Source organism: Balearica regulorum, chromosome 5 (assembly GCF_011004875.1).
Source record: "Balearica regulorum gibbericeps isolate bBalReg1 chromosome 5, bBalReg1.pri, whole genome shotgun sequence".
Lineage (NCBI taxonomy): Eukaryota > Metazoa > Chordata > Aves > Gruiformes > Gruidae > Balearica > Balearica regulorum.
In genome coordinates, this window is record NC_046188.1 from 29175018 (window position 1) to 29191156 (window position 16139).

General features: G+C 36.8%; 2 protein-coding genes across 6 annotated transcripts in view; one reads left to right on the forward strand and one right to left on the reverse strand.

The window, feature by feature from the left end:
* The window catches only part of EGLN3 (egl-9 family hypoxia inducible factor 3), a 207736-nt gene that overhangs the window by 99387 nt on the left and 92210 nt on the right, over window positions 1-16139 (forward strand). The window lies entirely within an intron of this gene.
* Window positions 1-16139, reverse strand: part of NPAS3 (neuronal PAS domain protein 3) — a 628549-nt gene that overhangs the window by 43389 nt on the left and 569021 nt on the right. For all 5 annotated transcript variants that reach the window (XM_075753987.1, XM_075753989.1, XM_075753986.1 and 2 more), the window contains one exon: window positions 15289-15407. In XM_075753987.1, coding sequence (XP_075610102.1) covers window positions 15289-15407 — 119 coding nt within the window. The remainder of the gene's footprint in view (window positions 1-15288; window positions 15408-16139) is intronic.

Here is a 16139-nt window from a genome sequence, read left to right on the forward strand (position 1 = left end):
TAGGACTCTGTTTGCTTTCTGACCACTACTGAGCACCAAGCTGTTCCTTTCATAAACCTCCCATTACAACTCCAAGGTATCTCCTCTGAGCAGAAACAGCTGGTTCAGACCTCTTCATTGTATATATAGAACCAGGATTGTTTTTTCCCCAGAGGTGTTACTTTACATTTACCTGAACTGAATTTTATCTCCTATTTTATTGCCCTTTCACACAGAATCATGAAGTTCTTGTGCTGCTGTTCACATTAGACTTACGTTTTTACCATCCAATAAGCACTGTAACTTTCCTGCTCACCTTGGTTTCCATTTAATTTATGAATATGTTGAGAACCAAAGGCCCCAGGGATAGCAATCTCTGTGCAAAAGCAGCAGTGACCACTTAAATTGAGAAAACTGACCATTCTTGGTTTTGAGGGTTTTTGTTTGGTTTTTTTAGCTCTTACTTATCCATGAGAGGATCCTCCTTCTTTACTGGCAGCTTAATTTCTTTCAAACTTTTGGTCAGGGATGGCGCTGGTTCCCATGCTGGAAATGCTTCTACTCTGTATGAAATGGAAATCCCCTGTAGACACGCTTGCCTGAGAAAGCTTCACAAAAGTTGTTGACTTTTCCTTGACATATTGTATTTACTCAGATGCCTACCAATTCTATTTTTATTTTTATTTCAGTGGAAATGTTCTAGGTTATGAGCTCTCTTGTGCTAAGACACAAGGAATGTGTTGCCTGCTGTTCACACTAAGCACTGTAGATTAACATATATGAAAGGAACATGTCTACTAGGAGACGTCCTTCCTGAAATAAATGTCTGTATGACTTTCTGCAAAATATGAGAATGAGTATACAGACTTATTTTGCACAATTCTGTGAAATGCAATGAAACAATACTGATAAAAGGAGACATACAAACTGTGTGTTCAGTGGCAGTGATAGCAATAGGACATAAATGTTTGGATTTCAGGCTGGAGCTCCTTTCCAGACACATGACCTGTAAGCCTCCAGTGCCATCCTAAGCCTCTCCTGAAAACTTTGAAGAATGTGAAAATATAAATATATACTTTCAATCAAATCAAATTTGCCCAGAAATATTCACTGATGAGATCTGTTTCATGTCAAACCACCCCAATTTTGCACAAGATTTGTGACCCAAAAATCAAGTCAATTTTGTGGAGAGGAGGGGTTTTGTGGGTATTTCAAGAAACTGTACTGTCATTGCTAGCTGAAGTCCACCCAAACAAGGTATGTGATTTCTCTTTGAAGAAAAAACTTTTTTTCCACTTGGAGATGGATGGTCTTTGCAAAGCTCTGACCTTCTCCTTGACAGCTACAAATGGACTACTATTTATGATTTGTTTCTATAATCCACTTAATGTAGCAAGCTAGATTATAGATAGCAATTTATTTGTAAAAATCATAATAAACCAGCATTGTTTTAAATGCCAGATGTGGATAAATGGGGAGCAAGAACTGATGAGACAAGATTCGTGTTCTTGAATCCACACTGAAGAATTATGGCAGCCTCTTGCTTTATCTGCATTGGAATCAATTTCCTAATTTTTAATTCACTGATTTTCTGTTGTTTGCTTAACATTTATTAATTGATTGTCATACTCATGCAATTAATTCAAAAGTTGGTAAGTTTAACATGCAGAGATTAATTTTCTTTTACTGACCCATGACCTAGAATACTTTTTAAAAAAAAAAACAAACCAAACTAGGTTACCAAGAAATTACCTTCTCATCAATCACACTTATAAATGAGATACAGTAGGGGTGTTGCATGTCATCTGTCAATCCACACTGAATCCTTCCTTCTATTTGACTAACTTTTTCTATGTAATTTAATAAAAAAAATTAGGACAGCTCTGTCTTTCACTTACTGCAGCCCTAACCAAAAGTCAGTTTGAACATCTAGGACATCCTCTGCAAGGCTGGGAATCTCTCATTTAAGAGTATGATGCATCTCAGGTCGTATTGAAATAAATGGTATGCCTGCCCCATCATCCAGTGGTCACAAGATCTGCACCTTCACAACAACCTTCAGGTTGCTCAGCTGTCAAGTGTTTCTCATCTGGGATGAGAGCCATTCATTTGCCCTTCATGTCACACTCATTTATGATGGCTGAAATGTTTATTCAGAAGGGGAGTAGAGATAATGAGCAAGGTTTCTTTGCTCTTGGTTACCAAGGGCTATTCACAAGACTTCAGACTCGCTCACTGTGTTCCTCATTGCAACACAAAACAGCAGAGAGTGAGAGAAAAAATAGTGTTTCCAACTCTCATTATTTTATTATGACTTTCACCACATTTGGTGTTTAATTGAAAGCCTGGGTTTCTGTGTCTTTTCTCCCCAGTGTGTCACTCAGGCTGCTGCTGTAAACTGGACAAATTGACAAAACAGACTTTTTTATAGAGAGAGGAAAGGAATATGCCTTAGATGATGAGTTTCTTTGTGGCCCAGATAAGGCTGGAATGGACCCAAGCATTTTGATCTCAAAATGAGGATTTAATATCTCTCACAGACAATACAGAGGTTCAGATAAATCTGCAGAGTTAGGTACAAGAAGATGCACAGAATGAATTCAGCACTCGATGTGGACTGTAAGATACATGAGTGTGCAAGCTGTGATGCATAGAAGTACTGCAGGGCTTGTAGGAACCCAACCCAGACATTTATTTATTTTTGCACAAAGAATAAAACATGGCTTTGTTTCTCTCTCCTGTAATGTTGGGAAAACTATGTAGAAGAAAACTTTAGTCTTTTCAGCATTTGAGTTAAAATCTGAAGTTAGCTCTTCATGTACAACTAAGGGTAGAATGTGTATGTACATTCACATATGCTTTAATCACATGACCAGCCCAGTGATTTAGTGGGACTAGATCCATGGTCTATTTGCAAAATAAGAGTCTAAATGATCTTGGCATTCACTGATAAGATTGTGAGAAATGTACACAATATTTAACAAATCAAGATCAGGGGGTTCCTACAGAATGTAGTACAAATCTACAAGACTACTGTGAAAAGCGCTAGAACAGTATCTTTTTGATGGGTTTTAAAACTATCCTATGGAAATCTTTAGCAAGCACATAAATTTTCTGTTAAAATCTATGGGGTTGTTAAAGGTACCTGGAGAAAAGATACCGTATCATTCTTGTTAACCTGGTAGAACTTTTCAGTAAAGAAAGGGAAATAGGCTAGGAACATACGTAAATTTTGGAGACTTTTATATATTTTGACCTGGTGAGACATGAGTAGCCCACTGCGCATCGATCTACACCCCTATGAAATCCAGTGATGCCTGATAGTGCTTAGACCATGTAAAACAGCTCAGGATTTGGCTCATTATCCTGTTTAAGTCACTTCTATTATAATTTCTCCTGTTTTGTCATCCACTTAGGCTGAGCACCTTCCCTAAATCTCAGGTGAAATCCACAGGACGCTTTGTACAAACACGTGCTTCGAATAATTGACTGTCTGGTTTAGCTGCTAAATTTAAAGCAAGCCAGGGCTATGGCACTGTATATTTTGATGGATATATTTTCTGGCTTTGTGGGGTATTGGCTGCATGATCTGATAAAAACTGAGGCTAAATGAACTCTACAATTTGTATTCCTACAGCCACAAGCTTATTGGCTTGGTTTTTTTTTTCCTTGGCTCTGTCTGTAAGGTTCATTACTTACAGTTACTGCAGAATCAATTTGAAATGGCCAAAATCAGTGATGGAATTTATAGCACAATAAACGTACTGCCATACAAGTGCTGTTACACATGAAAGGGCCTCGGAATATTCTTTTCAGCAATCTTTCTACATAGCAGAGTGTTCTGTTTTTATCAATTTAACAGAATCATCACAGGCATATTCTGAGAGGTGTAATCCTGACAGCTACACAGCAGATTTTCTCTGAGGCAGATATTTTTACAGGAAAACAATATTATTGATAATATCTTAGCATATCAGAACACAGAAAGGAAACTGAACACATCTTTTTCATTCTCCATGTCAGGCATTTGCAGTTCCATTTCACAAAAAACCCCCACCCAGAACCAGAAAGAGTTTACGAAGAAAGCATTCTCACACTCCTTGAAAAATATGTTAATTAGTTATCAGTTTAGCAACCCTGAAATCTAGAGTAAGAGTACATGGTGGGCACTATGGTGTGGGGAGAACATGGAGAGCACCTGAAACTAAAACATAAAGTATAGCATCAGTAGTTGCCTATTTACAAAGTTTATAAAGATTTACATTTCTACTTAGTCTATTTTTCTTTCCAAGTGTCTCTATTATAGACATCTCATATATTACACCATTTTGAAGCACAGAAAGTTTTAACTTTAGCATGATGCATTGTGAAAAAAATACAGAAAAGACAGATGGCAGGCTGTCCTCCCCAAAACTCAATTTCATAATATGCATGTGATTGCTAATAGGCAGGCACTAAAAAACAATTTTCCTTGACGGAGCAGAGCTGATAAATTGTCAACATAAACTTCATCTGTGGTTGCTCCAGTGATCTAAAGCTCTTCTGTGAGTTTTGTACCATCAAAGACTGCATCTTACAACCATATCAAAATTTATGAATGCATATGACTATAAAGTGACTGAAAACAACCCATAACACATGTTTGTGTATTGTGAATCAGCTCCTTGCTTCCTCAGGAAAAACTGTGTCCAGTGCCCCGTTCCTAACCCTGGGCATGTGACTATGGGAGAGCCAGACTGGGTTCAGCGATGCCCTGTGAGCTAATTTTAATTAGCAGGGCTCTGCATTTAGGTATCTCTTGAACTTAGTGCTAGGCCTGGTGGTGGACTCACCTAACCAACATAGTCTTTGTAACAATCTAAGAATGTGAAGGATCACAAGAACTGAAAGCAGTTGATGAGTTAGGAAAAAAATGATACATTTCTGAGCACTTGATCAAGGAGAAATGAATGAAAAGGCTAAGAAGGTAATGATTTTCAAGAAAAGAAACATTTATCTAATATTTCAGAGAAAAACCATGCTTGGGCCTTCCAAAATATGTCAAAAGTGAAAGGGCTCATTGAGTTCATATGAAATAAAATTAAGCATTCAGTTCATGCATACACAAATTCTTGGGGAAAATGCCCGAACTATTTGTACATAGAATGAGACCCCTTTACATTGAAAGTGCAGAGTTCACTTCAGATTTAAACATTTCACTGTAACTGGTAACTACTAATTTGATTTTTTAAAGGCTTATAACTACTAAATATTTGCAAGCCTGTAAGAATTCACATCTTATTTCTGAGAATAACTGAGAAGCAGTAACTCAACAGCGGATGAGCTGTGACTGCTCTGTTATAAACATATTTGCCTAGAACAAAATAATGTGGTGATCCCCCCACGTATTTAAATGCAAGTTTCTTAAGTTTGATTGTGAAAGGACTATGAAACATTTTGATCAGGTTCTTCTTGTTATACTGAGGAGATACTGCTTGCAAGTACGTGACCAATTCTGTAAAGTGAAGCCATGTGAAGAATCCGTATTTCTTGAACTTTCTTTTAATTAGAGCAATACTGTCAATTTTAAAGGCACTCAACTTGCATCCTGTTGCTCTAATTGTTTGCAGTCTATATTACTCTTCATATGTGCCCTAAATTAACAACAACAAAAAAAAGAACAGTAGCAGACCAAGAATAGATCTGGTATTTAGGAAATATTGCCAAACTTAAGCAGATACACTCTTTTCCAAGTATATTTGGATAGAGTCACTGATGTGCTATATTGTTTGGTTTAGGATGGAAAAATATACAAAGACTAGAATTATAACTGAATATGTCTGTACAAAGGAAAGGGGAATGGGAGCTTCTAATGTGCTATCACAAACAAAAGCGGAAAACAGATTGCTTACAACTGATGAAACAGACCTTGGCTGTGTCCTTTTAATGGCAAGCAATTCACACAGCAATGTGCACAACAAGTTCAGAGAGAATAAAATACCTATCCATAAAAAGTGAAATAAAACTTGTAACCCTCTTCAGGATAACCTCTTCAGAGCTCAGATCTCTTTAAGCAATCTGTATGGATTCCCAGTAAAGGCTCCAATATGACGTTTGTATGAAAATTACTGCTTCTTTATTATACTTAGTGTTTTCATTTGTTTGGAGTATTTCGTAAGAATTTTTAGTAATGGAGAAAATTAAGATAATTGTGCTCTCCCAAATTTATTCTCAGATACTGATTATTTTCCTTTAAGCAGGCACAAAATTCTTGGTTCTAAGGAGGGACAGCCAAAAAATATAGCAGTAACAATTAAAATTTCTTATTTCATACTGGTTATAGATGCATTAAGGTATATAAGCTCTAGGGTCAGTATAAGCCTTGCTCAGCTTTCTTTAAAAGCATTGGGAGTAATAAAGACTTCCATTTTATCTTCAGTGAAATAATACTGCTGAAATATCACCTCATTTTTGATGTCAGCAGTGATTTCTTTTTACCTCCGTGATGTCAAATGGGAATTATTATTATTAGAATGACGGCTTCCTAATGATGCTGTAAAAAGGAGAAACTGAAACTCTTCCTACCAAACATCTATATTCTGCCTTCTCCACAGGGTAAAGCAGATGGGCTTAACCAAATGCCATTCTTCAGCTAGTATCAGTGCACTAAACAGACAAAGCAAGAGGCATGCTTAAACATTTAGAAACAGAAACATAATGGCTTATTTGGTTATATAGTGGTATATATGCACTCTGGACAATAGAGAAAAAGGACATTTATACTATAGGAACTCTTTCTGGGAAACATGCCCTGAAACATGCATGATCAGTTTTCTGTTCTAGAAGGTAAAACCAGCAAATCAGTGTTCAGATCAGCACCCAGAAGTCATTGCACCAGGTTAAGTCAACAGCTACAGGGAACGAAAGCCTCATGTGATGGTCCTTGTTCAACTGCTGGCTTCATGTATAGCATACTGGTGATGGACGCATCACTGAAACGCTCTGTGCATGTTCTCCCATTTTGTCAAATGAGCAGGTACAGAGGAACCTTGCTTCATATGACAGCAAATTAAACTAAAAAATTTGGCTTTTGAGTAAACCATGGGCCTTGAACCTCATGCAACCATGTGGAAAGTCAACAAAGAGCAGCTGCAAAATGGTACCATCTGTGTGAACAAATGGGGCATTTTGATTTCTAATACTTTCACTTTGGTCCAAATATAAAGAGCTACAGTGCATAATGATTCCCTATCATTTTTGCATGTGCTCATTAGATGTATTGCTTCACACTAGTTGATAACGCTTGAAGGTCTTTAAGGTGGAGAAATCTATGGTGGATATGAAAAAAATATTAATCAAATTGGAAAAAAAAAGTCTCTCTATAAAGTTGGTTTGCTTTGAAATAAGAAAGACAAAGTTTGCAAAGAGCCAAGCCAGATGCTAGCTGAGGATGTGGATGCCACCAGCCCTGGTTCTCTCCCACAACAAAGTGGTAGGAACGGTAGTCTCAAGGAGCTCCCCTGGGCTAAATCCAAGGGACAGGAAAACATGTTTTTCTGCTGGTACATTGCTTCTTTTTCTTTCTGAGGACAAGGATTTTGGAGTAGCTCTTCTACGGCCAGTGGTAGCCCAGTTGAGAGCAGGAATTCATCTTTTTCTGGGTTTTCTGTGAAGGTTCTGCTAAACTTCACACTATCTGATCTGAGTGCTTTTTTAATTGGCATCGCATTTTGCCTATTCAGGGCAACCGTCAAAACAAAGGAAGTACCAGCCTGAGAAAATGAAGTGTGATGTGCTGGAACACAGAGATGATTTGACAATATTCACGCGCTAGGAAGAAAGGCTGAGGATGAAGTACAGCATGTAATCACAGTTGGCTCTGACACAAACAGCCATTGTTATCTTTGGCAAGTTACTTGATCTCTTGGTATGTCAGCACTTTCCAGCCTCAGAGGAGTGTTGCAAAAGTACATTCATTAATATAAATGACATTATAGGCAACAGGAAAAAGCCAATAAAACATAATGCTTTGCGCAGGTAAGAACCTGTACAAAAAGTAAAAGAAAGTTTAAAAACCATGTGGGAATTAGGGGTTCAAAAATAAATTAGAAGATGGTTTTCCAAGTTCATGATGAGGTGAAATCATAAGTCAGTGTTTATCCCATTGTTGCACAATGCAAATAAATTAATGCAGGTATTATATCACTAAGGAGATGTGAAGAGTAGGGAGCAGAAAAAAGGAACTTTTAAAAGGATTCAGCTTTAACAGGACAAAGAAACAGCCTGATCCTTATGAATTGTGGGCAGCTAACATTTCAGCACGTATTGAATATAATAATTAATGATGAAGGAAAAATTACAGAGAAGTAATTAACAATGACAATACTTAAGTAGTGTTTTAAATATTTCCAGCTGTTTGTAAAAGAGAATTTCTCTACTGTTTTTTAAATTTCAAAGAACATGTGATTGTAAAAATTTATCAATGTGACCCAACTTGTGTAGCTGACATGTAAAATGTGCTGTACAACCTGAGCTATTCAAGGGAACACGCATGGTGGCCTTTCCTTTGTGGAGTGAATGTGGAGACAGGCGATAACCCACAGCTTTTTTTTTTTTTTTTTTTATCTCTATGACTCAACAATACTTTGTTCTTGAAAAAAATACCAGATTTGGCTTAGAGCTGATCTCTGTCCATTTTGAGTATTTTATTGTGTATCAGAATAAATCTTGATCTCATAGTTTTCTTTCACTGTTATATCCACTGACTTTAAGAAAGGTAGCTTCAGAATTATACTGCCTAAAGATCAGAATCAAAGAAATTGCTGCTAATTTGGTGATAATGTTACCTTCTTATATCACTTATTCTTTGATAACAGAATTTATGAAAACAGAAGATATCCCAGAAAGTAATCTGTGTTTGCTCAATTTTATGTTTTCTTCCTTTTCAGAATCCAGCCTGTGATTTCCCATTTACACGGTGTGGAACACACTGCAACAAAATCACAACTCTGAAGCCATATGAACGCTTAAGACAATATTTGAGGAGAAACACATCCTGATACAGGTGTCAGGAATACTACAGCTACAGTCATCATGAGGAATGACCAAAGCTTGAATCTTTCTTTTAAGGAGACTGCTATTAAAAAGGCCTTTTCTATAATACTAACTGGTTAGTTTCATTAGTGCTACTGCAATAATGAATGCCTAACATATATTCAAGTCTCCAGATGGTAGAACAGTGCCATAAATCCCATTTAAAAGATGCTCAGTCCTGAAAACGTTTCTTGAGAAGGTGGAGTTAGTAGCTCCTGAACACTTTTAAAAAATTGGTTAACGTATTTAGATGCTGAGTGTGAACCAAGCTTTAAGCTTTTCCAAACAGCTCTCCTAATAGAATCTCATAGCTCTATAGCAAGGCATAAAATGAACTCTAGTCTTCTTAATCCTGTTGCAGACCATCTTTTCTTGAACCGTATCTTTATATCTACAAGTAGATACTTCATAAGACTCAGATTGGCCCATTAGTATTTTGTTCTTTTATAAGTAATGCTGCATCTTTACTAGCTAAGAGACTTCCTTTTGACTAAAAGGTCATCGATTTACATGGGTGAATTCTCGATCAGTTCTTTCTCTCTGACAAATTACCTTTAAGTCTTCCTAGTGCTGAAAAGTCTGGGGAATGCATGTGCTGACATTTAGAAAACTCTTCACATAATGCTTCCTGATGTTGGTTTCTTATTCCTTCTTCACTCAATTAAGGAGGTGTGGCAGTAGCCATGTGATGAAATACTAAATTCTGCAGTTTTCTTTCTTCCTACAGAGAAAGGTCAGGATACCTTTTTGGGACAGAGTAAAATGGTTGACAGAAAAGATTTGAAGGGGGAAAAATATTAGAAGAGGAGAAAAGAATTTAGGCCAAGCTGGAAAGTGGGATATATGAATTCCCTCAGGCTGAGGAGGGAATTAAATCTGACTCAAACATAGCCCACATCCAAGAAATGTACTAGTCATTAGACTGTTATGCAAAAAACCAGCTGCCTTCTCTTCCTCCTTCCTATTCCCCTGAAATGGAAGGTGGTTTTCTGCTGTTCTTAACCAGCCCATGATATATTGGGTTCTTAAAGTGATTTTGGAATAGGGACATCTTGTTTCTGAATTCCAAGTGAATCTTTCACTTAGATGGGAAACAATAATTTCAATTTTGGATTGAATCAAGAGAACGGTATCACAAGGCAAGTGAAATGGCATAATTTTGTATCTCTAACAGAGTTTTTGGGTCTCTTGCCCTCTTGGATTGATGAACCTAAATTCTGCTTTCACTTAGTTCAAGTGCACAACTGAGATTTACAAATCTTGCCCAACTCTTCAAGTTCTTCTAAAACGAGAAATAATAAAAAATACTAATTTTAAATTGCGAACAGTGTGAAAAAGGCTGATCATAGAACTGTGACAGACAAAGTTTCAAAAAGAAATTTAAACTTCCATCTTCAAAATCAGCATTCAAAGAATTCTAACTTTATGATTTTAGATACAAAATCTGAGAGCACAGTCTTGAAAAATGTTTAATTTTAAACAACTTGGTAGAAAGATACCATTACACAAAACAAAAAGATAACTTCATGTAGACTACGAAGACTAATTTGTGAAAACACCTTTATGGAGGTTTAAATATTATTTAAAATATTTTGTTATACAGCAACTGATGTATGAGGCATAGATAACCAAACTTGAATCCTCCATTACTGAAATGCAGACATTAGATGTGCAACAAACCATCAAAATTTCTAAACTAAACTTGCTAAAGCAATTTTTTATATCACAATTTACTTATTTTTATGCAGTATCTCCACTGGCACTTCAGAATATGCTGTTAGGTTTAACAATCCTCTGTGATTTAATAAATAATGAAGATGATAACTTTGCTCCCTTCAATGCAATTTGGTCAGTTTTTTTAAGCTTGCTTACTTTTCACAATTCTCTTGCAGAGAGAAAAACAGGTGTAAATACCTGCTCTTGGCATTGATAAAAGCTGTGACTCTGTAAAGCAGCAATGCAGGGCTTACCCCTGTATCCAGTGCTAACACTTCTGTGCCATATTAAGGGACTTCAGAACTCCTGAAAGTAGCTGAAACAAAGCCCATTTCATTCAACTCCGAAGACTATGTACGTGCTTTTCCATGATCCCAAGGCATTTTTCAAAGACACCAAGGCCTCACTTCAAGGCAGAAGTATCTGAGTAATCTAGCAAATATTTCTTTTGTCTATAATATAGGCTCAAAAGTCTAAGGTTTTAAGTAAGGTTTTGCTCAGTGCATGATAGCTGCTATATTTACTTCCAGTTACTGAAAAGTCTGCAGTAGACTCGTTGCCTTGTGACCTCAATGACTTCAATGTTTTAATGATACGTTTCTTGTTGACGCTGAATGGGCCAAAGCAGGCATCTAGGTAGCACAGCAGATAGAAAGTACCACTCCAAGTAGGAAGGTACAGCCTGAAGGATTTTTAAGATGCCCTTAACTCAGCTGATGGATCATCAGGAAGGTTCATTGCCAGCTTCTTGGGAGATTGAGAGGCAACAGATGTTGGTTATACCAAATTCAGAGATTGCCACAGTGACAGTAAAAGTATAAGGGAATCTCCTCATGTTTGCTTATCCACCTCTGTAACAGCTTATCATGGGAAGGCTACTCCATAAAACAGTAGAGGAATAGGTATGGATATATACTAACACATCTGATGAGCTGCTGAACTGGAAACTACTGGCAACTACTGGCTCTGATGATGTTCAATGTTTTGACTACTTCTTCATCCCATTATTTATGCTTTGTTCAAGAGAGCAGTATCAGGCTCTAAAGGTTTGAACAAAGAAAATCCTAGCACAATTTGACATGAAAGTAAACGTGACAAAACAATAATAGGATACTACAGGGGAGTAGGAAATGTATCACTGGAGTTCAACAAAGGAGTTTTCAATTAAAATTAGCTTTGATATATGCCTAAGTCAGACAATAGAAACATTGAAGGTAGGATAACTATTAAGTGGACAGAATTCTGACCCTCAAATGGAGGGAAAAAAATGGGAAAGTAGATAAAATGGAGACAACAACAATCCAAGTTAAATAAAAAAAAAAAATCTTTTACTGATAAAAAAATTGAAAAAAGGAAGATGTGCTACATTTTCAGCAGAGCAAAACAGAGACTCTGCATCATGTATCTTAGACAAAAGCTGTAATGGTAATACATTCTGAGTTTTGCAGTGAATGGAATTATAATTTTTTCTTTTTCTTTGTTTTCAATACATTTTATCAGCTGACTACATTTTATTTTACTTTATTTTTAAGATTGTAGACTTACTCACTGAAAACTGAATAGCTGTCTAGCACTGTATGTAAACTCTTTTCCTAGAAGCTCTGAGCCTAAGAATATTAAGAATGGGGAAATCCAATTCAAGGAGGGTGCTGGGGAACAATGAAAGGGAAGGAGAGAGGGAGGATTAATCATGTAACCACTTTCCCATTTCAGACTTTTAAGGTAATATAATTCATGGAAAAAAGGCCATTACTTCCATCTTTACATATAATTCAGGGCTAATTAAATCAGTCCAGGAAGGGACTATAAACAGGGTTCATCTCATGTCAGAATGGTCTGGAACAGGATCTCTTTGAGGTATACATATGTGTAAGTTTATCAGTGTGATTTTTGTTCCAACATTTCTTTTGATAGAAAATTAGTCCTGACTAGATCAACCCGAATGATTAATCAATCTCATTCTTTGACTGTTTTCAATTTTATGTGATTTTCCTGAGGCAGGGATCACTCATTCTGAAAATTGGCTAAGCATCTTGTGGACCTCCTCAGTTATTTGCTACCTAAAGAAAACATTCATCAGCAGTCCTCAAAGCAAGGAAAAACTGGAGATGTGGTTCTGAGCTCAGCAAGAGTTTGGAACAAGATGCAACCACTTTACAAAGATGAAAAATTTTGTCACTGCTGGAAGGTTGAATCCACAGGGAACTGAATACCTTTGACAGAGCTAAAACCTGACTCACATAAGATACAGAGTTCCCAGCACACTGCTGATGAATGCTTGTCTGCTGATTCAGGAGGGTTACCCACCCACAAGAGCTCAAGGGAAGCTGTTAGCCAGGAGCCCTTGCTTTTTGCAGAGGGAAAATCCAGTGCTCTGTTGTATTCTGAAGGTGTGAGACAGCGGCTCCTGAGTCAGCCTGCTCCACCAGGATTTCCCGCAGGAAATGAGCTTTGTCAATATTATGTAACTATTCTTCCCTTTGATGATTTCTTATAGCTGTACATCCATAAGGCTCATGGATCTTTCTTAATTTTAATAAAATATATACCTGAACAAATTCAAGAAGCCTTAACTTTGTTCTGGCACTGGACTTTTAGAAATCAATGAATAAATTGGTAACATTCCTAAAAGTGTGAGTGGCATTCCCTTCAGCAGGTGAGTTTTACTATGCTTGTCTAATACACCAACTGAGAATGACGTTTAAACAAAGAAGTTCTTAACACTCGGTTAAAAAGACATTCACGTGAACCAAATCTTCTAAAATGAATACACAATTTTTCTGGGGCTCACTGCGGATAGTTCTCCTTCCATAGAGCACAGAGTGCCAATAACTATGCTTCTGAAAAACTGTCAAAGTACAATTCATATTGCTGGACACAGCTGAGTTCAGCCAAGCACTATCACTTACAAAATCCTTGAAAACATCAGAAAGCAGAGAACTACACCTCTATATTTACACCTGCCTAGGACCTGCACACTGTTTATGCAATTTTACTCATGCTGACTTGCTGATTCCTCATGGAAAAATTTGGAAACAGAATGTTTTATGTACAGACAGTTTTGCTGACTATCATACTCTATCCATTCTTTGTGTCTAGGAAAAGCTGGCTAAAAATGATTAGTTATCTTTCAAAATTCATTCTGCTCTACCTGTGACATCTCAGTGATGGTTTCCAGTGTTTCCATGAGTCATTAGCAGGTTTAAGAGAAATGAAATTGTATTTATATGACAGACACTACTGTGTCTTTCTTTTGAGTAAAGGCTGTACTGTGAATTTCAAAAACTGTATTGTAATGAGTAAGAAACCCACCTTGTGAAGCTCGCCCATTTTAGATCTGTCCTATTCTGGTGCTGCTAACATTACAGTGTCAGGAGTCCAAGAAGAGAGAATGACAAAGTCACTCATGTCTTCCTTTTGTTCTTACCTAGATCTGGCAAAAAATGTCAGACTACAAAATCCACAGACGAATTCTCTATTGGACCTAAACTTCTATTAGCAACTACTTTAATCATTTTGACCCAGAAACCATCCAACAGAAGGACTTTCAGTCATTTGCTTGCAAAGAAGACATTTCTACCAGATTTCTGCTGCTCAGGTAGAGTACCTCAATGTTATGTTGACAGAGTAATTTTTGGGAAAAGTGAGTTGGGGAATTTTACTGCAAAGCTCCTCTAAATCTTCCTCTAAAAACTGAAAAAAAAATGCTTGTGAAAGTTTTTAAATGAACATTGACAAGCAACTTCTTTAAATACACACACATTCTCAGACTTACTTTCTTGCACCACTTTTTTATCTTGTATAATACTTAATGGATGACATATTTCATTCCACAAGTTGACAATGTTAAAAATGTGCTATTCCTTCTAGTTTTAGTATACTGCAAAGCCAGTGATAGCTACAGGCAGTATGAGCGATATATGACTGAAGAAAAATGAGATTACTGCTGATAAGGAACAAGAGACTTTCATATCTTAAAAGAGTCTGAAATCCAGTAAATATGATCCCCAGCAGCAGATGCCCCTCAGACAGACAATGAAAGAAAAATGGTGGAAAAGTACTCGTCGTCGCTTCTTGTTTCCTTCAGCCAGAACAGCAGTGAAATTAAATAGCTCTAGCATACTGTCTGCAGGAAGAAATCCTACCTCTTTGGGAAAAGCATAACCCAAAGATGAGTAACAGCCTAACAAAATGAGCAGTAATTTTCCACTATGGAAAAAGTGATGTTACTCTGACTCACCTTCTTCGGTAAAATATACCTTTACTCTAGAACTGTTGCTCTTTTGAAGGCTATCATGCTGTTAGCATCAATGTTTATTGTAATTATGATCAATTTAATGGAGGAGTAGTTCCAAAGCCAAACCTCGGCCTGGAAATACGGCATTAATGATTCTTTAACAAAAGGAATGAGACATATGCAAATGTGAAATAGCTCCTTCCTCTGTCTATTAATGTGTCCCTGGAACATGAATGAACATAATTTAAAGATGTCAATATTTCATGCTACAGTGCAACCCTTACCTTGTATCCTGATGATTTGATGTGCACTCCTCGCTTGGTCAGTGTAGATTTCATTCGGATGAAAAAAGAGCGCTCTAGACTGTTGTCAGTGGTTAGTAAACTGGGGCTTGTTGATTCCACTAGGGAACAGAAAAAATACATATACACATAATTTAGATTTTATACATCCCCTCTAAGCTATTTTTCAGGTGCAATCCTTGAACTCACTAAAAATAAATGACTGATGGATGCTAAGAGTGTTGTAATCAATTTACCTCGTTTAGAAAATGTTTACTTAGCAAAAAAAAAATTTGAAAAATATATGTATACTCAGTAAGTCTCATTTTCAAGTTATTTTTCCCCTTAGAATTTTTAAAAGGGATTTACCTCATTAACTCTTTCTTGCACAATTTGGTTATGCCTGGAATTATTTTGTTAGGGTATGACATTGTTTCAAAAACTGGGGAGTATTTTGTGAAAGGCAAAGCCTCACTGAAGTAGCAATTCTGCCTGCTCAAACAGGCTGCAAATTCTGCAGGCTTTTATTCCCTAGTCTCCACTCCTTGCTTGCAGTGATACCTAGGGTGAGTCACTGCTGGTTTTGAGTGCCTTGGTTTCCCCATTACTGAGGGTTAATTATTATCAATAAAGCACTGAGCAGCCTGAAGGCAAAAAATGCTCAAGTAAATGACACATATTATTATTATTGTCATCATCATCATTGTTAATTATTGCTGACTAATTAGTCACTAATGAAATGTCTTTGTAGTCCCATTGAAGACATATTTCCTGCTTGAAACTGTAACTCTCACCTGTGCTGCTCACTCTCTCAACTGCAACCACTTAAAATAGTAAATAAATGCTCTTAGTAT